At 43.5% G+C, this 26,889-nt stretch overlaps 1 protein-coding gene across 3 annotated transcripts in view; it reads right to left on the bottom strand.

Moving 5' to 3' along the window:
- The window catches only part of LOC135514038 (AP-1 complex subunit beta-1-like), a 43,607-nt gene that overhangs the window by 10,830 nt on the left and 5,888 nt on the right, over nt 1-26,889 (bottom strand). For all 3 annotated transcript variants that reach the window (XM_064937182.1, XM_064937184.1, XM_064937181.1), the window contains exons 3-20: nt 26,221-26,326; nt 25,915-26,050; nt 25,524-25,769; nt 25,095-25,285; nt 24,700-24,921; nt 24,290-24,410; nt 24,024-24,119; nt 23,629-23,744; nt 17,269-17,434; nt 16,436-16,534; nt 15,267-15,526; nt 14,205-14,415; nt 12,957-12,986; nt 12,712-12,846; nt 12,372-12,517; nt 12,110-12,239; nt 5,183-5,267; nt 4,506-4,592 (exon numbers count right to left, since the gene is read on the bottom strand). In XM_064937182.1, the coding sequence (XP_064793254.1) occupies nt 4,506-4,592; nt 5,183-5,267; nt 12,110-12,239; nt 12,372-12,517; nt 12,712-12,846; nt 12,957-12,986; nt 14,205-14,415; nt 15,267-15,526; nt 16,436-16,534; nt 17,269-17,434; nt 23,629-23,744; nt 24,024-24,119; nt 24,290-24,410; nt 24,700-24,921; nt 25,095-25,285; nt 25,524-25,769; nt 25,915-26,050; nt 26,221-26,326 (2,583 nt within the window). The remainder of the gene's footprint in view (nt 1-4,505; nt 4,593-5,182; nt 5,268-12,109; nt 12,240-12,371; nt 12,518-12,711; nt 12,847-12,956; nt 12,987-14,204; nt 14,416-15,266; nt 15,527-16,435; nt 16,535-17,268; nt 17,435-23,628; nt 23,745-24,023; nt 24,120-24,289; nt 24,411-24,699; nt 24,922-25,094; nt 25,286-25,523; nt 25,770-25,914; nt 26,051-26,220; nt 26,327-26,889) is intronic.

Genomic DNA, 26,889 nt, shown 5'->3' with positions numbered 1-26,889 from the left:
CGGTGGCCAGATAATTTCTCTACCATGAGCCACCTGTAAAATCATTTTAGAGAATTTGGCAGTACTTCCAACAGTGTGGAAGAGCGGTTTGCAATTATCAACATTGTGAGGGTTTCTTTATTTTCACTATTTTCTATGGTGTAGAATAATAATGAAGACATCAAAACTATGGACATATCACATGTAGTAACCAAAAGTGTTAAACACTTATTTATATTTGAGAATCTTTAAAAAAGCCACTTTGCCTTGACAGCCTTGCATTCTCTTGGCATTCTCTCAACCAGCTACACCTGGAATGCTTTTCCAACAGTCTTTCCAACAGCTCTTGCTTTTCCAAGAGCCCTTGTTGGCTGCTTTTCATTCACTCTGTGGTCCAACTCATCCCAAACCATCTCAATTGGTTTGAGGTCAGGGATTGTGGCGCCAGGTCATCTGACGCAGCACTCCATCACGCTCCTTTGTCAAATAGCCCTTACACAGCCTGGAGGTGTGTTTTGGGTCATTGTCCTGTTGAAAAACAAATGATAGTGGGACAAAACACAAACCAGATGGGATGCCGTATTGCTGCAGATTGCTGTGGTAACCATGCTGGTTAAGCGTGTCTAGAATTCTAAATAAATCCCAGACAGCGTCACCAGCAAAACACCGACACCATCACACCTCCATGCTTTACTGTGAGAAACACACATGCAGAGATAATCCGTTCACCCACACCGCATCTCACAAAGACACGGCAGTTGGAACCAAAAATCTCAAATTTGGACTCGACCAAAATTCAAATTTCCACCGGTCTAATGTCCATTTCTCGTGTTTCTTGGCCCAAGCAAGTCTTCTTATTATTGGTGTCCTTTTTAGTAGTGGTTTCTTTGCAGCAATTCAACCATGAAGGCCTGACGCACACAGTCTCCTCAGAACAGTTGATGTTGAGATGTGTCTGTTACTTGAACTCTGAAGCATTTATTTGGGCTGCAATTTCTGAGGCTGGTAACTCTAATGAACTTATCCTCTGCAGCAGAGGTAACTCTGGGTCTTCCTTTCCTGTGGCGGTCCTCATGAGAGCCAGTTTCATCATAGCGCTTGATGGTTTTTGCGACTGCATTCGAAGAAACTTTCAAAGTCCTTTACATTTTCCGGATTGACTGATCTTCATGTCTTAAAGTAATGATGGACTGTCATTTCTCTTTGCTTATTTGAGCTTTTCTTGGCATAATATGGACTTGGTCTTTTACTAAATAGGGCTCTCCCCTGTATACCCCCCTACCTTGTCACAACACAACTGATTGGCTCAAACACATGAAGAAATACCACAAATTAACTTTTAACAAGGCACACATGTTAATTGAAATGCATCCCAGGTGACTACCTCGAAGCTGGTTGAGAGAATGAAAGAGTGTGCAAAGTTGTAATCAAGGCAAAGGGTGGCTACTTGAAGAAACTGAAATACAATAGTAACACCTTTCTGGTTACTACATGATTCCATGCGAGTTATTTCATAGTTTAGATGGCATCATTATTATTCTATAATGTAGAAAATAGTAAAAATAAAGAAAAACCTTTTAACATGTAGGTGTTCTAAAACTTTTGACCGGTAGTGTATATATGAACCAGTGTGTGCCTGGGAGAAAATGATTGAAAAAAAGAAACATTTTTTTAAATAATTTTCTCCCAGTCAAAACACTGGTTCATTGCCACATGTTCACTAAATAAAACATTGATTAGTAGCCCCTGGGTGTTGTTAGTTTATAGTAGACAACCTGTAACACAAGCCTATCAAAATAAAGAAAGTTGCACACTCCATGTGCAGTCTCCCAGCAATTTAATGTGTATTTACCAACGTTTTGGCATCACTGTGCCTTCCTCAGGGTAATGTCATGAATACTTGAACCAGGTTATGTATGCACACAGTGCAATTAGTGTAACCAATGGCAGTAGTGAGGGGTGTGTCATAATGATTCAATTAAAATTAATTGGTGCAAAAAAAAAAAAAAATAGTGTATAGCATATTAATTATGCTATTGTTACCATATAGAAACAATGGAATATTGTACATCATATTAGCATCATGTACAATATGCCATTGTTTCATCACTAGATGTTGGAAAATTCAGCCAACAAGAGCATTAGTGAGGTCGGGCACTGATGTTGAGTAATTAGGTCTGGCTCGCAGTCGAAGCACAGAATAGTCTAGTATGTCATTTTATGCTGTAGCGTTAAGATCTCCCCTCACTGGAACTAAGGGGCTTAGCCCGAACCACGAAAAACTGACTTGATGGAAAGGTGGCATCCCGGAGCTCTTCAGTAAGGCCATTCTACTGCCAATGTTTGTCTATGGAGATTGCATGGCTGTGTGCTCGATTTTATACACCTGTCAGCAACGGGTGTGGCTGAAACGGCCAAATCCACTCATTTCAAGGGGTGTCCACATACTTTTGTATATATAGTGTATAACAGGCATAGAAAGAATTCAGAGAAATTGAGCTCTGAAACACAAGTCTCTTTTCATGTCTGTAGCTTTATTCCTCTGCTGAGCACTGATAAAGCTATGCCATAGTCTAACTAAGCTCTTGCTTTTCATTCAAAAGCTAAACTCTTAATTTTCAATTACAGTCACTCTGTTTAAACTACCTTGCATAGCAAAGATATACTCCTTAATTAACTTGCCCTTCTCTGTCACACTACAGGAAGGTCTAAACCATCAATTTTCACTCTACAGGAAATTAAATCTATTCAGGAAAATATACTATAAGCTGGCATTAGTCATTTTGCTCAGACCCAACTGTTTTCATGCTTGTTTAAAATCAAATTATCACATGTAAATAAGGTCAGCAGGTTACCTAACAAACAAAGTGCATTGAGGAAGTATTCAGAACTCTAGACCTTTTCTACTTTTTGTTACGTTACAGCCTTATTCTAAAATGGATTGAATTGTTTTCCCCCCCCTCAATCTACACACACACACACATAATGACAAAGCAAAAAACAGGTGTGTAGAAATTGTAGCAAATTTATTACAAATAAAAAAACTGAAATATTACATTTACATAAGTATTCAGACTCTTTACTCAATACTTTGTTGAAGCACCTTTGGCAGCGATTAACCTAAGGTCTTCTTGGGTATGACGCTACAAGCTTGACACACCTGTATTTGGGGAGTTTGTCCCATTCTTCTCTGCGGATCTTAAGTTTTGTCAGGTTGGATGGGGAGCGTTGCTGCACAGCTATTTTCAGGTCTCTCCAAAGATGTTCGATCAGGTTCAAGTGCGGGCTCTGGCTGGGTCACTCAAGGACATTCAGAGACATGGCTTGGCTGTGTGCTTAGGGTCGTTGTCCTGTTGGAAGGTGAATCTTCGCCCAGTCTGAGGACCTGAGCACTCTGGAGCAGATTTTCATCAAGGCTCTCTCTGTACTTCGCTCCCTTCATATTTCCGTTGATCCTGAAAAGTCTCCCATGTTCCTGCTGCTGAAAAATATACCCAAAGCATGATGCTGCTGCCACCACCATGCTTCACCGTAGGGATGGTGCCAGGTTTCTTTCAGATGTGACGCTTGGCATTCAGGCCAAAGAGTTCAATCTTGGTTTCTTCAGACCAAATAATCTTGTTTCTCATGACCCAAGTGTCCTTAGGTGCCTTTTTGCAGGATGAATACTGCAGAGATGGTTGTCCTTCTGGAAGGTTCTCCCATCTCCACAGAGGAACTCCGGAGCTCTGTCGGAGTGACCATCAGGTTCTTTGTCACCTCCCTGACCAAGACCCTTGCTCCGGTTGACCGGAAGGCCAGCTCTAGAAAGAGTCTTGATGGTTTCAAACTGCTTCCATTTAAGAATGATGGATGCCAGGGTGTTCTTGGGGACCTTCAATACTGCAGACATTTTTTGGTACTCTTCTCCAGATCTGTGCCACGACACAATCCTGTCTCGGAGCTCTACGGACAATTCCTTTGATCTCATGGCTTGGTTTTTGCACTGACATGCACTGTCAACTGTGAGATCTTAAAAAGACAGGCGTGTGCCTTCTCAAATCAAGTATAATCAATTGAATTTACCACAGGTGGACTCCAATCAAGTTGTAGAAACATCAAGGATGATCAATGGAAACAGGATGCACCGGAGCTCAATTTTGAGTCTCATAGCAAAAGGGTCTGAATACTCATGTAGATAAGTTATTTCTGTTTTTCATTTTGAACAAATTTGCCAACATTTCTAAAAACACGTTTTTACCTTGTCATTATGAGGTATTGAGTGTAGATTGATGAGGGGGAAAAAAAACAATTGAATACATTTTAGACAAACGCTGTAACAAAATGTGGAAAAATTCAAGGGGCCTTAATATTTTCGAAATGCACTAAATAGATAGATAGACTGGAGCTCTGACCGGACATGGTTCTGTTTCCACAGCCCACATCCCAGGTTACATGTCAAGCTGTCTTAACACATATAGCATGTAGAGGTACACATTCTCCTCCTCTCCTCTCTCCTTTTATCCCTCCGTGTTTGTCTGTCTCACCTGAGTTGAGATGACAGTCTTTGATCTGGAACTGAGACTCGTTGTCATTAGGAATGTCTTTCCATGTGGCCAGGAACACCTGACGCTCTGGGGAGAGATACAAAGAAGAGTTCAGGTGGTGGGAAAAATAGAGAAAGGGTGAAAGAAAGAAAAATACGAGGGAGACCGAGGACGAGAAAACAAATGAAAGGTAAACAATTTGTTGCGGGGCTGAACAGTGCGGTCCCTGCTGCGCTTTTAGGATCCGGAACATTAGCTCCCAGCAGCGTTCCTACTGCTCCCCCATCTGCAGTCTCCACAGGGGGACAGACACCCCCACATTCCCCCAGAACCAATCAACCAGAGCGGGAAAAGAATAGGGAAAATTGGACCCAACGTCAGGATTGTGTGATCTGAGAGCAAAATGCATGACAAGATACTTGCTGTGTTTGTGTGCACACTTCTAGGACAACCTTATCCTGGTTTGAGGCTATAGACAGGTGACACAATATGTTCATGTTTTTAAATGCATGTCAATTGTAAAGTCTTTTGTCTGTAATGTATTTTTTTTATTTGTGTCGGTCCCCAGTAAGACTAGCTGTTGCCATTGGCGTCAGCAAATGGGGATCCTAATATATCAAAACTCTACAATCAACAGTGACGCACAGATTCACTAAGTAGTTTATTCAGACACTCACCCATCTTTCCATCTTCCACAAACAGCATGCTGATGGGGTATTGGCAGCTGAAGTAGAAGACGTCAATGTTGTTCTTCACAGCCACCTGTGAGAGTGATCATACAGAGGGGAGGGGGAGAGAGAGGAGGGAAAGGACGGAGAGATGAAGAGGGCAATCCATGACTCATTGTTTTCAAGTGGTCTGAAAGGACAGACACTGCAGGGCATGTGTGGGGTTATTGAACAAGAGGTTACTGTCCTGTGGAGACAACACACACGATAGCATCCACTGCACTCTGTATTCTACTACACAATGTGATCTCGATCCCTTTCTCTGTATGTGAGGCCCATTTGCTAAGGCAACATATTTTATTCCTCCCTCAACGTTTATCCATTATGTTCTTCCTCTGACAACTTGAGAATAAAGAAAGCATGCTATAAAAAAATAAAAAATATTTGTCCATAGACCAGATGATGCATAAAAGGCCATTTGACTACATCTTCATTGAAGCTTGACATAGATTGCATCCCAAATGGCACCCTATTCCCTTTATAGTACACTACTTTTGACCAGGGCCCACACAATATAGGGAACAGTTGGGATTAAACCACAGTCTACTCTCTAAGAACTTTGTGGAGCCTGGAGCAGTCACCGTATTGATCAGCCTGCTCTATAGAAGAGTGATGAGGACCATGAGGTTGAGTTGAGCCTGTGGCAGGAAGGGCATGACAGGAGAAACTCTTGCATAATCCATAAGGGAGTATTGGTGCTGTGTGGACAAAGTGCCTCTCTGCCTGCCAGGCTGTCTATACTGCAGTTGGGCTATTCTGTATCACCTCGGTCGCCCTACGTCTCTCTCGGACCTTCACACAACTGACTGGATAATAATGGAAACTGTTTTATTATCACTGCTGCTAAACTATTTGTTTTTATAGCCTACAGTAACATCATACAAGTCCTGGGCCTGTATGGATCAAATCGTTTAGCAGTGATGAGTAAAGCATTTCCATCAGCTGATACGAGAACGTGACTGTTGGCTAAATAACTGTCAGCAGGTACAGTACAGAGGCCGCAGCTTTTCCTCCTCCTGTAGGAATACAGTCGGCTGGGAGGAGCAGTGTTGACGCCAAGGGAAACAGAGCAGAGCCGTGGTGTAGACAAATACCACAGTGGGGTGATCTCTAATGACTATCCCCCACCTCTCGCTAATTTCTCCTGGACTCTCATCTCCTCTCACCAGGTGCACAACGTTGCATCCTTCCACCCTCGTTCCAGCCTCTCGTCCTTCTAAGTCGTCGGAGGACTGCTCTGATCCAAAAGAGGCCCCGTCTCAGTTATGGTTCTGAACTAAAAACTAGTTCCAGAGACTTTCTTAGGTCATATTTCATCCTTAGTTTCTGTAGCACAGGAATTTAAATAACTTGACATTATTTGAACATGGTTTGAGGCGAAGCTATGACACAGCTAAGACTAGGGCTGGGCGATATGTCCATATTTTTTAAAAGGAGACTGTTTGACAGTATTTTTAGTTGTTGACTAAAAAGTTCTACATTTGCTTTATGAGTAGTGAGTGATCCTAGGGTGGCAACACACTCTTTGAAATCACTTAGAATGTCTTTCTCCATTCTGATTGTTTTATACTGTTCAACTCAACCAAAATACATTTCAGCGCTTTTATAATTTCTGCATTTCCTGCACTCAACTGCAGTGGTGGAAAAAGTACCCAATTGTCATACTTGAGTAAAAGATACATTAATAGAAAATTACTCAAGTAAAAGTCACCCAGTAAAATACTACTAGAGTTAAAGTCTAAAGTATTTGGTTTTAAATATACTTAAGTAAATGTCGGCATTTTATTTTTTTTACAGATAGCCAGGGGCACACTCCAACAGTCAGACATAATGTACAAACAAAACATGTGAATCATCCAGATCAGAATCCTCCAGATCAGAGGCAGTAGATGACCAGGGATGTTCTCTTGACAAGTGCGTGAATTGCACAATTTTCCTCTCCTGCTAAGCATTCAAAATGTAATGAGTACTTTTGGGTGTTAGGGAAAATGTATGGAGTAAAAAGTACAGTATTTTATTTAGGAATGTAATAATCTAGGACTTATATTTAACCAAACGTTGCAATTGCGATTTGACTGGCGAATTAGAGCAAAACTGTTGGAATCGTGGAAATGGAATGACTATTCTAATATATAGTTAGAATAGTGGGCACTTTGAATACAGCGTTGTTTGAGATGACAACGAATTAAAATGCCAGGGAGGATTTATTGTGACAGGGTAGGAACTAAAGTGTTGCTACGTGTTTCCTAGGGGACCCTATACGCTTTGGCTACATTGCATGTTCTCTATTAGCTACTTCATGTAGCTAACATATTCTTGCTTTGCATATTCCTCTTTGATTTAAAAGATACTGTTGCAGAAACAACATGCCGATTCAGGTCTACACCGTCACTGGTATTATCAGGCTGTACATTTATTAGCGGCTAACAATTAGCGTCACGAGATTGAGGGCAACTTGCCAAGAAAATAAATTAGCTGTTTGCTGATGTAAGAAACAAACTAATAGTGTCATTATTGAACGCTAGTGGATTTATATTAAGAAGCAAAGTGAAAACAGTATTGTTGCATTGACCATGCAGACTGAACACAAGTGTCTCGTGGTTGAGTAACATCAAATGCGCGCCTTGAGTGACAGGGGGCGTGGCTAGGTCTGTGTGGAAAGTGGCACCGGGAGAAAGAGCTGAGAGAGATGACTCAAGTAACAAACTATACAAATTGACATTACACATGGCGTATCACATTTAACCTAAACATTCAAATACCGGTATAGAAGGTAAAGTAAAAACCCAAACCGGTCCTGCATCAATACGGTATACTGCCCAGCCCTAGCTAAGACAATGTGAAGCGAATAACATCAACTGGGGGCTGTACTGTATAGTTTAACAAGGCATACAGATCCTTCAATGTATTCATACACCTTGACTTATTCAACTTTTTTTGTTGCAGCATGAATTCAAAATGGATTCAATAGATTTCTCACCCATCTATACAACACCCCATAATGACCAGCAAAAAACTTTTTTTAGAAATGTTTGCTAATTTATTGAAAATTAAATACAGAAATGTAATTTACATAAGTCGAATGAGCTTTGGCAGCTGTAAGTGTTTCTGGGTAAGTCTCTAAGAGCGGTACACACCTGGATTGTATAATATTTGCACACTTTTTCAAATTCTTCAAGCTCTGTCAAGTTGGTTGTTGATCATTGCTAGACAGCCATTTTCAAGTCTTGCCATTGATTTTCAAGACAATTTAAGTTCAAACAGTAACTAGGCTACTCCAGAACATTCAATGTAGTCTTGGTAAGCAACTCCAGTGTATATTTGGCCTTGTGTTTTTGGTTATTGTACTGCTAAAAGGTGAATTGATCTCCCAATGTCTGTTAGAAAGCAGACAACCAGGTTTTCTAGGATTTTGCCTGTGCTTAACGCGATTACATTTAGTTTTATCCTAAAAATACTTCCTGTCGTTGCCGATGACAAGCAGTCACATAACATGATGCAGCCACCACCATGCTTAAAGATATTAAGAGTGGTACTCCAAGTTAATTTCTTTGCCACATTTTTGCTGTTTTACTTTAGTGCATTATTGCAAACCGGATGCATGTTTTGAGAATATTTTTTATTATGTACAGGCTCTCTTTTCACTCTGTCATTTAGGTTAGTATTGTGGAGTAACTACAATTTTGTTGATCCACCCTAAGTTCTCCTATCACAGCCATTAAACTCTATAACTGTTTTAAAAAGTCACCATTGGCCTCAGTGAAATCCCTGAGCGGTTTCCTTCCTCTACAGCACATATGTCAGAGTCAAGGCCCGCGGGCCACATCCGGCCCGCGAGAAGGTTTTTTACGGCCCCTGGGATGATCTTGATTTATTATTAGAACCGGCCCGCAGACCGCAGCAAGCCGGCAGCCCGCAGATCTTTTACACGCACCAATACTACATTTCCCACAATGCAACGGTGACGCACCGAGCAGTAGGCTGCTTCATTTCAATATTTATTGGCACAGCAGTCGTCAGCATCACAGTAAAATTAACTTTCAGATACCCATCAAAAATGGCAAAACGGAAGGTGGACACTGAGAACCGGGGTTTCAAACAAGGTGGGAGTCGGAGTATATGTTCACGGAGGTAGCTGGAAAACCTGTGTGTCTTCTGTGTGGAGAAAGTGTGGCGGTACTGAAAGAGTATAATCTGAGACGACATTATGAAACGAAACACGCGGACAAAAACAAGAATATGGACATGGAACAAAGGCTACAAAAGGCAGAGGAATTAAAACGAGGCCTCAAATCTCGACAGGCTCTGTTCAAAAAAGCCAAATCACAAGGCCAGGCTGCTGTCAAGGCCAGTTTTATTTTGGCAGAAGAGATCGCTAAATCAGCCCGGCCATTTACGGAGGGGGATTTCATCAAAAACTGCATGATTAAAGTTTGTGACGAAGTTTGCCCAGAAAAAGGCAACTCTTTTTAAATGTGAGTCTGAGCAGAAACACCATTGCCGAGAGAGTAGACCAGTTGTCCATCAATCTAAAAGAGCAGCTTGTGAAAAAGGGAAAAGATTTCATTGCATATTCCTTGGCTGTGGATGAGAGCACCGACATTTCTGACATTGCCCAGTTGTCAATTTTCATCCGCGGAGTGGACTCCAGCCTAAGCGTGACAGAGGAGTTTTTGGCTTTACGTCCTATGCATGGCACAACTACGGGGCATGATTTGTATGAAGAGGTGTCAAGATGTGTAAATGAGATGGAGCTGCCTTGGGAAAAACTCGTGGGTTTGACAACCGACGGAGCACCTGCGATGTGTGGACACAGGAGCGGACTGGTGGCGAAGATACGGGAAAAGATGCAAGAGGAAAACGCGACAGGTGAGCTGACAGCTTATCATTGTATCATACACCAGGAAGCGTTGTGCGGTAAAGCCTTGAAAATGGAGCATGTAATGAGCATCATCACGCGCACAGTTAACTTTATCAGAGCCAAAGGTTTGAATCACCGCCAGTTCAAGGCATTTCTGACGGAGTTAGAAACGGAGCATGGTGATTTGCCTTATCACACAGAGGTGCGATGGCTAAGCCAGGGAAAGGTGCTTCAAAGATGTTTCGAGCTTCGTGAGGAGATTTGTCTGTTCTTGGACAGCAAAGGGAAAGACACAACACAACTCCGAGATGAAATGTTTCTGTGTGAAATGGCTTTTCTGTGTGACATTACGAGTCATCTGAATGCAATGAACTTGCAGCTGCAGGGTCGGGATCATGTCATCTCTGATAAAAAAAAGCAGGTTGGAACTGCTCGGTAACCCATTTGCTGTTGACGTGGAAAGCTCACCACCAAACCTCCAAATGGAGTTGATTGACCTCCAATGCAATGATGCACTGAGGGCAAAATATGCGGCAGTGGGTGCTGCGGAGTTTGCCCGTTTCCTCCCCGACACAATGCCCCAGCTGCGCATCCAGGCTGCTCAAACGTTGTCTATGTTTGGCAGCACATACCTGTGTGAACAACTTTTTTCTTTGATGAACCTGAACAAAACATCACACAGAAGTCGACTTACTGCTGAACACCTCCACTCAATTCTGAGGATTTCCTCAGCTCAGAGCCTTACCCCGAACATTGATGAACTTGTGGAAAAGATGGGACACCACCAAGTATCACCCTCAACCTCAAACAAGTGAACATTACTGTGCAATCACATATTTAGAGTTTTTACTCAGTTCAAGTTTAAAAGTTAAAGTTTAATATTTGTTTTCACTGCATGTTACTTCTCCTTAAACAAAGTGTTGTTTTTGATTAATAGATTTTTGCACTTTATTTTATTGTATTTCAATCCAATTATATTTTAAAAATATTTCAGTTGAGTGGATGATAGAAAATTGCTATTATTGTTTTTTTCTTTGAAGTAAATTTAGCCCACTTTTGCTAAAATAGAAAATATAGGCTACTGATGGTGCCTTGAATACCGGTTTCTTTCATTTAATGTTCATGTTATGGGGATTTTTATATAAAGGAAATTTGTCTTTTGTGTCTGTTGAAAATTAAAGATTACTGACAGAGCCATAAGAAAATATTGCTTTATTTATCTGATCATATTGGAATATATTTGTTAGGTTTTCAGTAGGTTCAATTAGGTTCACTAGACTATATGCGTCATTTAAAAATTTTTCAATGAACATTCGAACAGTCCGGCCCTCGGCTTGTAGCTAAATTTTTTATTTGGCCCTCCGTCCATTTGACTTTGACACCCCTGCTCTACAGCAACTAAATTAGGAAGGACACCTGTATCTTGTAGGGACTGAGTGTATTAATACACCATTTAAAGTGTTATTAATAACTTCAATGCTCAAAAGGATTTAGATTTAATCAATAGATGGCCTTCTTTGGGAGACATTCGAAAACATCCCTGGTCTTTGTGGTTGAATTTCACTGCTCGACTGAGGGACCTTACAGATAAATGTATGTGTGGGGTACAGAGATGAGGTAGTCATTCAAAAATCATGTTAAACACTACTTTGCACACAGAGTGAGTCCATGTAACTAATGTGGCTTGCCATAACAAAATGATTGAATTTGTATTGACTCAAGACATGAGCATTTCATTTAATTAATTTGTAAACATAACTCCACTTTGACATTATGGGGTATTGCATGTAGGCCAGTGACAAAATCTCAATGTAATCCATTTAAATTCAGGCTGTAACAACAAAATGTGGAAAAAGTCAAGGGGTGTGAATACTTTCTGAAGGAACTGCATGTCAAGGCCAAAGCTGACATCACATGTGGTAACAATATGTCAAGCTGACATTTAAAACAATTAACTCTTCACGCAGTCTAGTTTTCTGAAACATCCTGTACAACTAATGTTGTGGGAAGGTTACCTGCAGGTTGTTGAGAGGATCCATCTTCATGACTGGCCCGACAGTGCTGAGGGGGAGGCTGACTTCAATTGTCTGGTTTGGGCCAAGAGGGGTGAGGACCTGGAGAGGGCCGGCAGGGGCCAGTCCAAAACTAGAGAAAGATGAGTCCAAGTCAGAACCAGAAACCACCCAAGAGGAAATCACATTCAGACAAGAGATGGATGGGTTCAATGACAGTCATTCAGAATGTGAGCTCACATCAGTCACAGTGTGGTCCTCTCACCTGTTCCTGTTGAACTGGATGGCAAAGTCGGTCATGACGCTCATGGCCTTGTTGGTGAGGATCAGCTCCATCTGGATGACTCCAGCACGCCGAGCGAAGGTCCCAGAAATCTCCAGACCTTTAGCCTTCATGGCCGGGAGCCACACCTAAAGACACAGGACGCCATCAGAACGCCTCTACAGCACTGCAGCAGTATCATATAGCAGCTATATCCTTCTAACTGCTTGTTGCAGAGGACAAGGCCATCATATAAATACAAAAACACTTATTCTATTCTGCATACTAATCTGACACTGCAATAACATACTATCATACTAATACTGTACAGAGAGAGACTTACTATTTTGGGAGGAATATATGCTCCCGTCGGCATGCCAACCCCACCCAGGTCAAACAGGTCTCCTAGGCCACCCCCCACTGGGGCGTTGAGCGAGGCTGGCATCACAGCAGGAGCCGCCCCAAAACCTGCCCCCATCTATGGATGAGAGATCATGTTTAACATGTAAGACATGAGCATCCAAAAACTGCACTGAAATATCAACCTTCAAAATGTATACGTTTAAACAACCAGGCAAGTAGACTTACCGCAGGACTCCCACCAATATCTCCTCCAAGCTGAGGGGAGAGAGAGAGAGGTTCAGATTTTACACCTTTACACCTAGAATGTTACACCTTATTCCCAGCAGGTTGAGAGGGAGATGCTAGAGGAAGACTGAAGGAGGGGGGGGGGGGGGGTGATGAGGGGTTGAGAGCAGAGACAATATAACAGTGTTCTATAACTGTGGATGAAAGGAGGGAGATTGAAGAGCGTAGAACGAGCATCATGTATTCAGGTTCATTCTGACATCCCTCTGAAACTAAACGCCAACTGTTTGCCAGCACAGTGGTCCGTTAGGTGGTTTCACAGAGAATTCAGTATTGAAATACATATTACTCCTAAACATTTCATGAAGAGAGCAGAGCAAAAGTCTAGAGTAGCATGTAAAAATCAAATTATAAAAAAATATAGCTAGCTAGAGTAAGTAAGGGCTTTTGGAACAACAAACAAGAAGAACAGGACCTACAAGAGTTTAAGAGCCCTGAAAGAAACATGTTGAGACAAGAGGAAATAGACCGCGACACTGCTGCTAAAGACGGTGAGAGGTCACAGGTCACAGTGAAGCACAGGGTACCAGAGGGGGACTCTAGTCTAGACTGTTTAGCAGCCTCTACTGATGCCCCTCAACCAACCTCTGCAGGGGGGCTGTGCTCAGTAGGGCTGTGATCAGGAGGGCTGTCAGTGTGACTGTAGTCAGTGTAGGTGTAGTCAGTGTGGGTGTACACTGGCGACGGGGGCTGAGGTGACGGAGAGCGAGGAGTGTCCGTCCGCGGGGGAACGTGGGGCTGATGGCAGGATAATGTAGGGTTGTCAGATGTATTCATTGACATGTAACAATCAGGATGCATGAAGCATAGAGAAAGAATATTGAAGAGGTGAAAACAGCACACAGTATGATACGTATAGTATATACTTGTAGACACAGAAATAAAAGTGAGCTACTACATCTAACTAATGATGATACAATGTGATGTGTGACTATAGAGCTATGCCCTCTCCCTCCATGTAGTTACCGGTTCAGACTCATCCCCCATCTGCAGGTGTGGCATCAAATAAACAGAGGAAAACACTCAGTCAAAAAAAGAAAGAAGAATTTGGGGGAAAAAAGAGATCGGGGGGTATAATAACCGTAACCTCTGGCTACAATGACTGTTTGCAGAGATCATTTGACCCAGAAAGGGTTCACTGGTTGACCAGGAGTAGCAGCATAGGGGTCTACACTGTGAAATACCTACCAGGCTGTCCAGACCTCCACCCAGGAGGTCCATGCCCCCCATCTGCATGCCAGTGGTGGGGGGTGGGGGGCCACTGGTGGTGGGGGGTGCCATGTCCAGGTTGAGAAGGTCCCCCAAAAGGTCTCCCTGGGAGGGGATGATAGAGGGAGCAGACTCAGGGGCAGAGCCCCCAGCAGCAGTGCCCACGTCTGGGCTCTCCGTACTCTCTCCTCTGGGGAGACAAGGACAGAGGGAGTTAGTTCTATCTAAGATTCACACAATAAAAAGGGGCATTTAAGAAGTTTTTTTACCCCTTTTTCTCCTCAATTTCATGGTATCCAATTGTTGTAGTAGCTACTATCTTGTCTCATCGCCACAACTCCCGTACGGGCTCGGGAGAGACGAAGGTTGAAAGTCATGCGTCCTCCGATACACAACCCAACCAGCCGTACTGCTTCTTAACACAGCACGCAACCAACCCGGAAGCCAGCCGCACCAATGTGTCGGAGGATACACCGTGCACCTGGCAACCTTGGCTAGCGTGCACTGCGCCCGGCCCGCCACAGGAGTCGCTGGTGCGCGATGAGACAAGGACATCCCTACCGACCAAGCCCTCCCTAACCCGGACGACGCTAGGCCAAGAGTGCGTCGCCGCACGGACCTCCCGGTCGCGGCCGGTTACGACAGAGCCTGGGCGCGAACCCAGGGACTCTGATGGCACAGCTGGCGCTGCAGTACAGCGCCCTTAACCACTGCGCCACCCGGGAGGTCTAAGTTTTTTAACTTGTTTAATTCATAAATGCAGTGTATCAAAATACATATAGGCCAAGTCAAGCTAAATTATCTGGAACTCTATTCAATAAACCAAACCTGCTTAAAATGGATCCTAAAGTAATTTTAGGGAACACCACTGGCACATCTTAAATCTAATGAAAATAGCAATTAAATGGCAATAAACTTAATCTGCTCTGTGCAGTGGGCTGCACTTGATGTCTGCTTGGAACACAGCCTCATATGAGATCTTTCTGACTGCTCTGGGTCACATCAAGTGGGCCCTAAGTGATCCTTGTGTATGAGACTCACGACCCAGTGCGGGCGGGGAGCCTCTTGTGCATAACACCGCGGCTGCCCTCCACGAAGGCGCTGGGGGGTTTATGGTAGACGGAAGCCAGCGTGCCGATGTGGCAGATGAGCTCCTCCAGCAGGGTGGGCTCAATCAGGTCAGTCTCCTCTGAGATCAGAGGCTTCTCAGCCAGTACCACCTCCTTGGCAGCCACGGGGTCAGTGGAGAGCAGGCGCCAGTAGATGTAGCCACGGTCTCGCAGGTCCGGGTTGTCAGAGTCCTGCAGACAACAGATGGACAGGATGACTGATGTGGTGCATAATAAATACTAACTGCTGCTTCAGACTCTTCTCTCTGCTACTCAGTCTGTTCTCACTCATGTCAAGTCAGATACTAAGAAAATAATCTAAGGGTCAGTTTAGGTTCGGTTCCCTGAGGGGTAGAGCTAGAATAATTTACCCAGTCTGTAAGTCAGTCAATAACAATAAGACAATCCTAGGGAACAGCATAAGAAAGTCTTAGAAGTAAGACATGAGGAACAAGGGCATAACACTAGATATTAAAAATTAAATTAAAATATTAAATATTTTGGTCCTGGTAGCTTCCTGGCAGTGTTGAAACTAAACTCCAAAGTTAGACAGTCTGAGGAGTCTGTGGAGGGAGATTAACTACTCATAAAACACTCTGCAAAACAGAGAAACTAATAACACCCAAACATAATAACTCATGTGCCCTCGTCATGTTTAGTCAAGCACATCCCACAGTAACTAGACCAATGAAAGGCTACAAGTATTTAGATCACAGTCCACTTTTAAACTGGGTTGTTCCCAATGCCTTTGAGTAGAATACAATCAAACTCTTAATCTCTTATTTTTGACCTTCCCTTCTTCCTGTTGTGTTGCTTGGCTTATTGGTCGATTTAGGATAACACTTGGAGGTGTTCCACGCTTTCTGGGAATGGGGTACCCTAGTTGTTGAAAGATTGGACAATACACATCCCACCTCTCAAACTTAATTTGAGCAATTCTAAGACAAGACAATCATAACATGCTGGTTTCTGTTCTTCTATTGGGCGGTTGGAGTGACATCTGACATGGCCTGAAGGCCCTGGCATAAGGAGTGCTGTTGTGAGACTTGTTAATTAGATCCAGGTTGTTCACTGTGTATGTATGTGTCCCAGGGCACTCACCTGTGTGGCCAGGCTGAGCACCTGCTGCACCAGCTCCTGGGTCTCAGTGGGTTTCTTGAGGAACAGCTTCACTATGGCTGTCAGCAGCTGCAGCTGCACCTGGGAACCAAGAGTAGAAGACACCAGGTTAAACTCACTCGTACTATTCACATCAACTCAGCTCACAGCTACATCCTTACAGTACAGAAAAGCCTTACAGACAAAACATTTGCACACCTAACAAAGACTACCCTGGACTGAAGACTACTCTGTATTCACAAAGCCACTGAGGAAAATATGTAAATGAATACCAACCACTCCATACTTCAATTGTTACTGAAGTGCTCCAATTAAAGTGTTTTTTACATCATCATCTGGACTCAGACGTTTTAAGGAAACAAAAACTAGCCATTTAAGTGTCTCTCCAGAATTATTCCGTTTTATTTTTTTATCTTCATCACAAACAGGTTGAATTCCTAAAGTAAATCAAATCAATGCTCTTTCACAAGCAGTGCCTTTCAGCGTTCCATAAACAGCCAGTCAGCATTTGCACAGACCTGCTGCTGTCTCTCGAGAGCCAAAACAGTTATCATATGAAAGAACAGTGTGGCCAGTCAAGTATAGGACTACTCTCTCTGCGTATAGGCTACTAAATGCAGCCCCCCCCCCACCAATCTCTTCCAGTGTACACAGAATGGTTACATTGAATCCTAGTTTAGACAGTGAGAGGTAAATGAAATCTTGGCTGTGTCCCAAATTTCACCCTATTCCCCATGTAGTGCTCTACGTTTGACTAGGGCCCATACAGGGAATAGGGTTCCATTTGGGACAAAAGCCATGTGAGAGAGTCAGACCTGGGTGCTCTCGTCATGGAAGCCCTCCAGGAAGCTCTCCAGCAGCTCATCAGCGTTGTCAATCCTCTCCGCGTACTCTCCTACGATCCAGATCATGGCCGCCCGCGCCTCCGGCTCATCCAGAGAGTCCAGGTTCTCACACAGCGTGGCGATCACACTCTCATACCTGGGAACAGATACCACGGTCAGGAACTAACAGACAGAAAAACATTTTCAAAGGGGACTACAAATAGTTGAAGTACTTCATTAGTCCCAAATGGGAAATTGGTTAAATGCCAACATAGCATTTAAAACCGGATGTGCTGGAGCAGTAATGCGAGGGCAAGGAGGTGGCAGGTAGCCTAGCGCTTAAGAGCATTGGGCCAGTAAAAGAAAAAAAGGCAACAATCTGTTCGTACTGTTGCAAAGACTAACAGAAATTTCACAGCTTCTGAACTTTCACTTCACTAAATTCTAGCACATTTGTATTGTGTGCCTCTGAATATTTACATGACCGCACATCACAAATATTTTGTGGGCCCTCGACAGCACAATTACCATACTTTATGCTGGATGAACTGGGTTATTTTCTGAATTACATTTTGCTGACAAAAACTAAAAGAGGGGGAACGCAACGTCTTCAGAAATTTAAATGATTCACTATTTAACAATTAAAAAGACGGCAAAGCAAAGGAAGACCAAATAGAATGCAATCATCCATTTCACCAGCTAATTGAGACAAAGGTTCACTGAGTGACTCATGGCTGTGAGACCATGGTCAGGAAACAGCAGTACAGTAACTTAAGCACAGGGCAACGTGGACTGGGCTGCCTGAGGGTATACGTTTGTCGGTCTGTGCAGCATATGGATCCAGTCTACTGGGCCTAGATAGAGCCGGAGTCAAGCTGTGGCTGTCTCAACCGGTCCTCTTTTCTGACTGGGACTGCTTGAGAGTTATCTGGGGAAGGGTTTCAGTGCTACGCCATTCTCAAGGACCGACACCCTGCATGTGTGGGGGAGAGGTTAGAGGAGCGTTCACTCGCCTCAAAAGCTTATCTTCATACCTTTCACGATGAAAGACAAGCAGAAAACCCTCTGTGTCATGGTAATGAGCTTTCTCCCTGCCTCTTCCAGACAATAAAATGTGATCTGGGGGCAGTGAGCTGGAACAGACAGGGCTCCAGGGTGTGGGTGCGAATTTGTGCAAGTTCGAATGCATTTGCTTGCATTAACACAAACAGAGCATACTAAGTGACAACGGGAGAGCATAGGCCATTTTAACAAGCATAGCAAGCTCTACTGATATTCAATTTGTCATAGAGGCTGTATTGCACATCAATCTCCATCACATTCATCCATGGTTGGTTTACTACAGCACTATATCCCTGGTTGCATTGATCACTACGGATACGGCTGTGAAAATGTGACAGACAATCCATTGATGGATGGATGGATGGAATGGTTTACCAGTAAACACCTCACCCACAGAAAAATAACAAGCCTATTTAGAACTATACTGGCTTCCTGAGTAGACTCATTCACCGATTCATTAAAATTGTGATATATGCAGTGCCTCTTCCATCAAAGTCATTCACTTCTAAACCATTTGAAAATCCATTTATAGGAAAACAAAACACTAAACTGGATTACTAGGATTGCGCCACATGTTCATCCCACATTTTGTTACGTTACAGCCTCATTCTAAAATGGATTAAATAAAAATCCTCAGTCTACACACAATACACCATAACAACAAAAATAGGTTTAGAAATGTTTGCAAATATATCAAAAAATTTAAAAAACAAATACCTTATTTACATAACTATTCAGACCCTTTGATATGAGACGTGACATTGAGCTCAGGTGCATCCCGTTTCCATTGATCATCCTTGAGATGTTTCTACAACTTTATTTGTATTTATTAAGGATCCCCATTAGCTGCTGCCAAGACAGCAGATACTCTTCCTGGGGTCCAGAAAAATTAAGGTAGCTAAAAACATTAGAATACATTCACAACACATTAAGTTTGTGCCCTCAGGCCCCTACTCTACAACACAAAATGTGTACAGTGGGGCAAAGAAGTATTTAGTCAGCCACCAATTGTGCAAGTTCTCCCACTTAAAAATATGAGGCCTGTAATTTATCATAAGTACACTTCAACTATGACAGACAAAATGAGAAGAAAAAAAATCCAGAAAAATCACATTGTAGGATTTTTTATGAACTTATTTGCAAATTATGGTGGAAAATAAGTATTTGGTCAATAACAAAACTTTCTCAATACTTTGTTATATACCCTTTGTTGGCAATGGCAGAGGTCAAATGTTTTCTGTAAGTCTTCACAAGGTTCACACACTGTTGCTGGTATTTTGGCCCATTCCTCCATGCAGATCTCCTCTAGAGCAGTGATGTTTTGGGGTTGTTGCTGGGCAACACGGACTTTCAACTACCTCCAAAGATTTTCTATGGGGTTGAGATCTGGAGACTGGCTAGGCCCCTCCAGGACCTTGAAATGCTTCTTACGAAGCCACTCCTTCGTTACCCGGGCGGTGTGTTTGGGATCATTGTCATGCTGAAAGACCCAGCCACGTTTCATCTTCAATGCCCTTGCTGATGGAAGGAGGTTTTCACTCAAAATCTCACGATACATGGCCCCATTCATTATTTCCTTTACACGGATCAGTTGTCCTGGTCCCCTTGCAGAAAAACAGCCCCAAAGCATGAGGTTTCCACCCCCATGCTTCACAGTAGGTATTGTGTTCTTTGGATGCAATTCAGCATTCTTTGTCCTCCAAACACAACGAGTTGAGTTTTTACCAAGAAGTTCTATTTTGGTTTCATCTGACCATATAACATTCTCCCAATCGTCTTCTGGATCATCCAAATGCACTCTAGCAGACTTCAGACGGGCCTGGACATGTACTGGCTTAAGCAGGGGGACACGTCTGGCACTGCAGGATTTGAGTCCCTGGCGGGTAGTGTGTTACTGATGGTAGGCTTTGTTACTTTGATCCCAGCTCTCTGCAGGTCATTCACTAGGTCCCCCCGTGTGGTTCTGGGATTTTTGCTCACCGTTCTTGTGATCATTTTCACCCAACGGGGTGAGATCTTGCGTGGAGCCCCAGATCGAGGGAGATTATCAGTGATCTTGTATGTCTTCCATTTCCTAATAATTGCTCCCACAGTTGATTTCTTCAAACCAAGCTGCTTTCCTATTGCAGATTCAGTCTTCCCAGCCTGGTGCAGGTCTACAATTTTGTTTCTGGTGTCATTTTACAGCTCTTTGGTCTTGGCCATAGTGGAGTTTGGAGTGTGACTGTTTGAGGTTGTGGACAGGTGTCTTATATACTGATAACAAGTTCAAACATGTGCCATTAATACAGATAATGAGTGGAGGACAGAGGAGCCTCTTAAAGAAGAAGTTACAGGTCTGTGAGAGCCAGAAGTCTTGCTTGTTTGTAGGTGACCAAATACTTATTTTCCACCATAATTTGCAAATAAATTCATTAAAAATCCTACAATGTGATTTTCTGGATTTTTTCCCCTAATTTTGTCCGTCATAGTTGAAGTGTACCTATGATGAAAATTACAGGCCTCATCTTTAAGTGGGAGAACTTGCACAATTGGTGGCTGACTAAATACTTTTTTGCCCCACCGTATGTGTGTGTGTGTGTGCGCGTCTGTCCCTACAGTGGCAAGAAAAAGTATGTGAACCCTTTGAATTACCTGGATTTCTGCATAAATTGGTCACCAATTTTGATCTGATCTTCATCTAGATCACAACAATAGACAGTCTGCTTAAAACTAATAACACGAACAATTATACATTTTCATGTCTTTAATGAACACCGTGTAAACAATCACAGTGCAGGGTGGGAAAAGTATGTGAACCCTTGGATTTATTTACTGGTTGACCCTCCTTTGGCAACAATAACCTCAACCTAACGTTTTCTGTAGTTGCGGATCAGACCTTCACCACGGTCAGGAGGATTTTTGGACCATTCCTCTTCAAACCGGTTTCAGTTCAGCAATATTCTTGGGATGTCTGGTGTGAACTGCGAGGCCATGCCACAGCATCTCAATCGAGATGAGGTCAGGACTCTGACTGGGCCACTCCAGAAGGCGTATTTTCTTCTGTTGTTGATTTACTTTTGTGTTTTGGGTCGTTGTCCTGTTGCGTCACCCAACTTCTGTTGAGCTTCAATTGGCGGACAGATAGCCTACCATTCTCCTGAAAAATGTCTTTATAAACTTAGGAATTCATTTTTCCGTTGATGATAGCAAGCTGTCCAGGCCCTGAGGCATCCCCAAGCCATGATGCTCCCTCCACCATACTTTACAGTTGGGATGAGGTTTTGATGTTGGTGTACTGTGCCTTTTTTTCCTCCACACATAGTGTTGTGTGTTCCTTTCAAACAACTCAACTTCAGTTTCATCTGTCCACAGAATATTTGTCCAATAGCGCTGTGGAACATCCAGGTGCACTTTTGCAAACTTCAGACACGCAGCAATGTTTTTTTTGGACAGCAGTGGCTTCTTCCGTGGTGTCCTCCCATGAACACCATTCTTGTTTAGTGTTTTACATATCGTAGACTCGTCAACTGAGATGTTATCATGTTCCAGAGATTTCTGTAAGTCTTTAGCTGACACCTTAGGATTCGTATTCACCTCATTGAGCATTCTGCGCTGTGCTCTTGCAATCATCTTTGCAGGACGGCCACTTCTAGGGAAAGTAGCAACAGTGCTGAACAATGTCTTACCGTGGACCGATTTTAGAGATAAAAGGCTTTTAGAGATAATTGTGTAACCATTTCCAGCTCTATACAAGTCAACAATTCTTAATCTTGGGTCTTCTGAGATGTATTTTGTTCAAGGCATGGTTCCCAAATCATTAGCCTAGGGGTTCACATACGTTTTCCAACCTACACTGTTAATGTTTAAATGTATTCAATATAGACAAGAAAAATACAATAATTTGTGTGTTAGTTTAAGCACACTGTCTGTTGTGACTTAGATGATCAGATCAAATTTGATGCCCAATTTATGCAGAAATCCAGGTAATTCCAAAGGGTTTACATACTTTCTTTTCACTGCATGTTTGTGTTGCTTTTCAGTCGCCGCTGTTCCATAAGGTGTATTATCATCTTTTTAACTTGATGTTACTTGATGTGGAATAGAGTTCCATGTAGTCATGGCTCTACAGTATGTAGTCTGTTCTGGACTTGGGGACTATGAAGAGACCTCTGGTGGCATGTCTTGTGGGGTGTTTATGGGTGTTTGAGCTGTGTGCCAGTAGTTCAATCAAACAGCTTGGTGCATTCAACATGTCAATACCTCTCACACATACAAGTAGTGACGAAGTTAATATGTCCTCCACTTGAGTCCACATGTGGTAAATTCAATTGATTGGAAATCATTTGGAAAGGCACGCACCTGTCTATAAGGTCCCACAGTTGACAGTACTGTACATGTCAGAGCAAAATCAAAGCCACGAGGTCGAAATAATTGTCTGTAGAGCTCGGAGACAGGATTGTGTTGAAACACAGATCTGGGGAAGGGTACCAAGAAACTTCTGCAGCATTGCAGGTCCCACAGTGCTTCCATCATTCTTAAATTAAAGACGTCTGGAACCACCATGACTCTACCTAGAGTCCTGATGAAATCAAGATTGAACTATATGGCCTGAATGCCATCTGGAAGAAACCTGGCCCCATCCCTACAGTGAAGCATGGTGGTGGCAGCATCATGCTGTGGGGATGTTTTTCAGCGACAGAGACTGGGAGACTAGTCAGGATCGAGGGAAAGATGAATAGAGCAAAGTACAGAGAGATCCTTGATGAGACTGGGGCGCAGTTTCACCTTCCAACAGGACAACGACCCTAAGCGACAGCCAAGCCATGCCTCGGTATGTCCTTGAGTGGCCCAGTCAGGGCCCGGACTTGAACCTTATCTAACATCTCTGGAGAGACCTGAAAATAGTTGTGCAGCGACGCTCCCCATCCAACCTGACAGAACTTGAGAAGATCTGTATTTGGGGAGTTTCTCCCCTTTGCGGGTGTGCCAAGCTTGTAGTGTCATACCCAAGAAGACTCAAGGCTGTAATCACTGCCAAAGGTGCTTCAACAAAGTATTGAGTAAAGGGTATGAATACTTATGTAAATTTGACAGTTTATTTTTTTAAACACATTTGCAAAACATTCTACTACCCGTTTTTGCTTTGTCATTATGTGGTACTTTAGAATAATGCTGTAACGTAACAAAATGTGGGAAAAGTCTGAATACTTACCAAATGCACTGTAGTGCACTACTTTTGACAAGAGTCCTATGCCACTGTTATAACCAGGCCTAGACCTGACATGGGGCCATCAACAGGTGACCTACTTGTTGGGGTACTTGCGGAAAATGTCCTTGATGACCACGATGGCCTCCTGCACCACATAGTTGACCTTGGTCTGGATTAGGTCCAGCAGGGTGCTCACACAGCGCTCCGCTGATTGCTGACAGACAGAGACAGAAGAGACTGTCAGCCAAACACAGAGCAGTAAAGGGAGACATTATTCAGGCTTTTGTTATTAGATGCATGAAAAAGCTCCAACCTTTCATAGACATTTATACTACACATGCTGCAGTAAACACATGACACAGTCATAAGGCTAGGAGTAAAAACACTACAGTTAGCTTGACAGTTTGTTGTACTTGACTTGAAACATTATACTACAGTGTATGACCCGTGTACAGTATATCATGACAGCGTTCCAGCATCTCCTCGCTCTCACCTCCACTTTGATGGCACAGCGGCCGATGGCTCGGACTGCCTTCCGCACAAAGTCCACATCCACCTCAGTGGCATACTCCTTCAGCTCTGCCAGCACCTATGAAACCCCCAGCATGAGGTCATTGATACGGGCTTTTATGTTGTCTAGGAATCACACATTACTGCTTGTCCATGTTACCTACCAAATGTTACTTACAATCAAACATCATGGCTTCCATTAGAAGTAAATGTTCTAACTGTAATGAGATTGTGGTGTGTGTGGGTCACCTGGGCGATGTTGGCTTGAGATGCCAGGCGGATCATGATGTCCAGTTTCTCCAGCTTGACATAGATGGGGTCGTTGTACTTCACAAAGAACACCTTCATCTCATGCTTCAGGATCTCTGGGCTGCACAGAGAAACCGGTACAGTCGATATCAAAAGAAAAGTAACTAGCAATTTCAATAAATTAGTAGAATACAGCCAACACATTAAATACTTTGAATGTGCTGAGGAAGCACAGGTAGAGTCCCAAATGGCACTCTAATCCCTATAGAGTGCACTACCTTTGACCAAGGCCCAGGTAGCACACTATATAGGAAATAGAGTGCCATTTGGACTGCACACACTGAACAGCTGTAATTATCTGTGACTAATTTCTGTTGGTAGGCCCTCTATTTATCTCCAGGCCTTCCTACCGTTTCTGTACGATGAGGTTGATGTTCCTCAGGGCCACGTACTGCAGCTCAGGCTCTGCAGACAGCAGGGTGACCAGGGGCGGGGCCAGCTTCTTCAGCAGGGTGCTATAGTAGTCCAGGTCCTTAGGAAGCATCTCCATGAACTTCATCAGCACCTTGACCGCCGACAGCACCACCGCAGAGTTGGCATGGGACAGACGGGGAGTCACCCGCTCACAGATACTACAGTGGGAGGGAGGGCAGAAGTGATACAAGGGACGAGTACAGATTATGGGGAAATTGATATACATTACACTTCATATACAGCAGATGATGTGGAAACTGACAGGCAGAATCAGTGCGTCATAGACAATGAATGAATGTGATGAATGAGGTGGCATCCTGTGCTTTCTGACCTCTGGGACTCGCGGTCGTCACGGGGGGTGTAGTTGGCCAGGCAGTCCAGGATAAAGATCTGACCCCACTCTGTGCACTCGTTGAGGGCCGTCAGCAGTTTGTTGATGGACTGGGGGTTCAGGTCCAGCAGGTTGCTGTTGGGGTGGGACTCTGCAATCTCAGACAGGGCTGCCACGGCATTCGCTACCACCTGACAGAAGGAGAGGGTAAGTTAGACTGCAAGAACACATAACCTAGTAGGCGGCAATGAGATGACGGAAGGAATTCATTTCCAAACAGAGATACAAATCTGATACCGCAAGTGCCCTTTTTTCTATACCGGGATAAACCTCCCATTCATGAAAAGTAGTACTACAGCCCTAGAGCCAGTAGTCTAGCCCAGGGGGAGGTAGTCTAGCAGTCTGGTCAGCCTGCCGTGGGAGCCTCACCATGGGGTTGGAGTCAGAGATGAGGTCCTTGAGGGTATCCAGGAAGCCCTGGTCCTCCACCAGCTGGGCGTTTATGTCATGGAGCTTGGCCACGCACACGGCTGCAGTCTTCCTCACGTAGGGGTCCTCGTCCTTCAAACACTTCCTCAGAGGCTCACACAGATACTCAGTGATCTTGTCCACGCGGATGCAGCCCATAGTACGCACAGCCAGGGCCCGGATCAAGGGGTTAGCGTCCTCACAGTCCTGAAAGTGGAGAGTCTCTCTATGTTAGTTTTACACACTGAAGAGTATTGAGATGTAGCTACCCCAGTTCTCTCACTTGTCAGTGAGACAATATTTTGTATAGGTCAGTGCCGTCTGTCTGACCTGCCCTGGTGTTGTGCTTTACCTTGACGAAGGTGTTGACAGCCATGATGGCCATGTCAGGCTGGCTCTTGGCATAGTTCATCAGGTACAGGTAGACCAGCTTCTTCAGCTCCAGGTTGTCAGTCTGCATGCAGTTCACCACGTCTGGAAACAGGGCACTGGGGGAGGGGTGCCAGATAATTACATATAGAATCATGAAGGTATGACAGCAGCCACTAGTGAAATATAGGTTCCCTATGGAGGGAGCAGAATAGGAAGGACCATGACTATCCACCGCATTGTCACATGTTCAGAGGTGACACCAGAGCGCGGGTCTAACACGACTCACCTGACATCCTTCCCAACGGTCATGGAGGCAATGACCTTCTTCACAGCCTCCTTCTTCTTCTCCTTCTTATCGCTGTTCAGCTCAGCTTTCAGCTCAAAGATCTCTCCTGCACAGATGGAAACAGAACATACCATTAAAACAGATAGCAAAAGTGTGTGTATGTGGAGTAGTCATGCTTAATTCTTTAGATCAAGACCGGAGCGTGTATTATAACCAGTCAGTGAAGGGTGCACTGCACACACTACTGTTACTTGATTACAATTAATTTCATGACAGGAACACATGTATTGTTATAGAGAGATACGGTTGACCTAGAATTGCTTAAACACTGGACGAAGCTTGGTTAAACAACACTCCATAGAGGCTGGTCTATATTGATAGGTGGGATGGACAGAGTGGTTGAGGGGTGGGATTAAAGAGCTCATGTTCAGTAATGTATTATTGCATATAAAAGTACCATGTATGTCAAATGTATGTATATGTAGCAGAAAAGCTGAAAAAAAAAAAAGATTTGTCCTCCAAAGAGGGGGGGGTGGTGGTGGATGGATTAATAAAAAAATATATTTAAAAAAAAAGTTAAACCATGCACATCTCCAAGATACATCTGCAGATTTGTTCTATTTGAAGGGCCTACTGTACATGTAGGCAGTGGTGTAAAGTACTTAAGTA

The sequence above is a fragment of the Oncorhynchus masou genome, chromosome 25 (assembly GCF_036934945.1).
Source record: "Oncorhynchus masou masou isolate Uvic2021 chromosome 25, UVic_Omas_1.1, whole genome shotgun sequence".
Classification (NCBI taxonomy): domain Eukaryota; kingdom Metazoa; phylum Chordata; class Actinopteri; order Salmoniformes; family Salmonidae; genus Oncorhynchus; species Oncorhynchus masou.
Note: the sequence above shows the minus strand (reverse complement) of the source record. Positions and strands in the feature narration are given on the sequence as shown.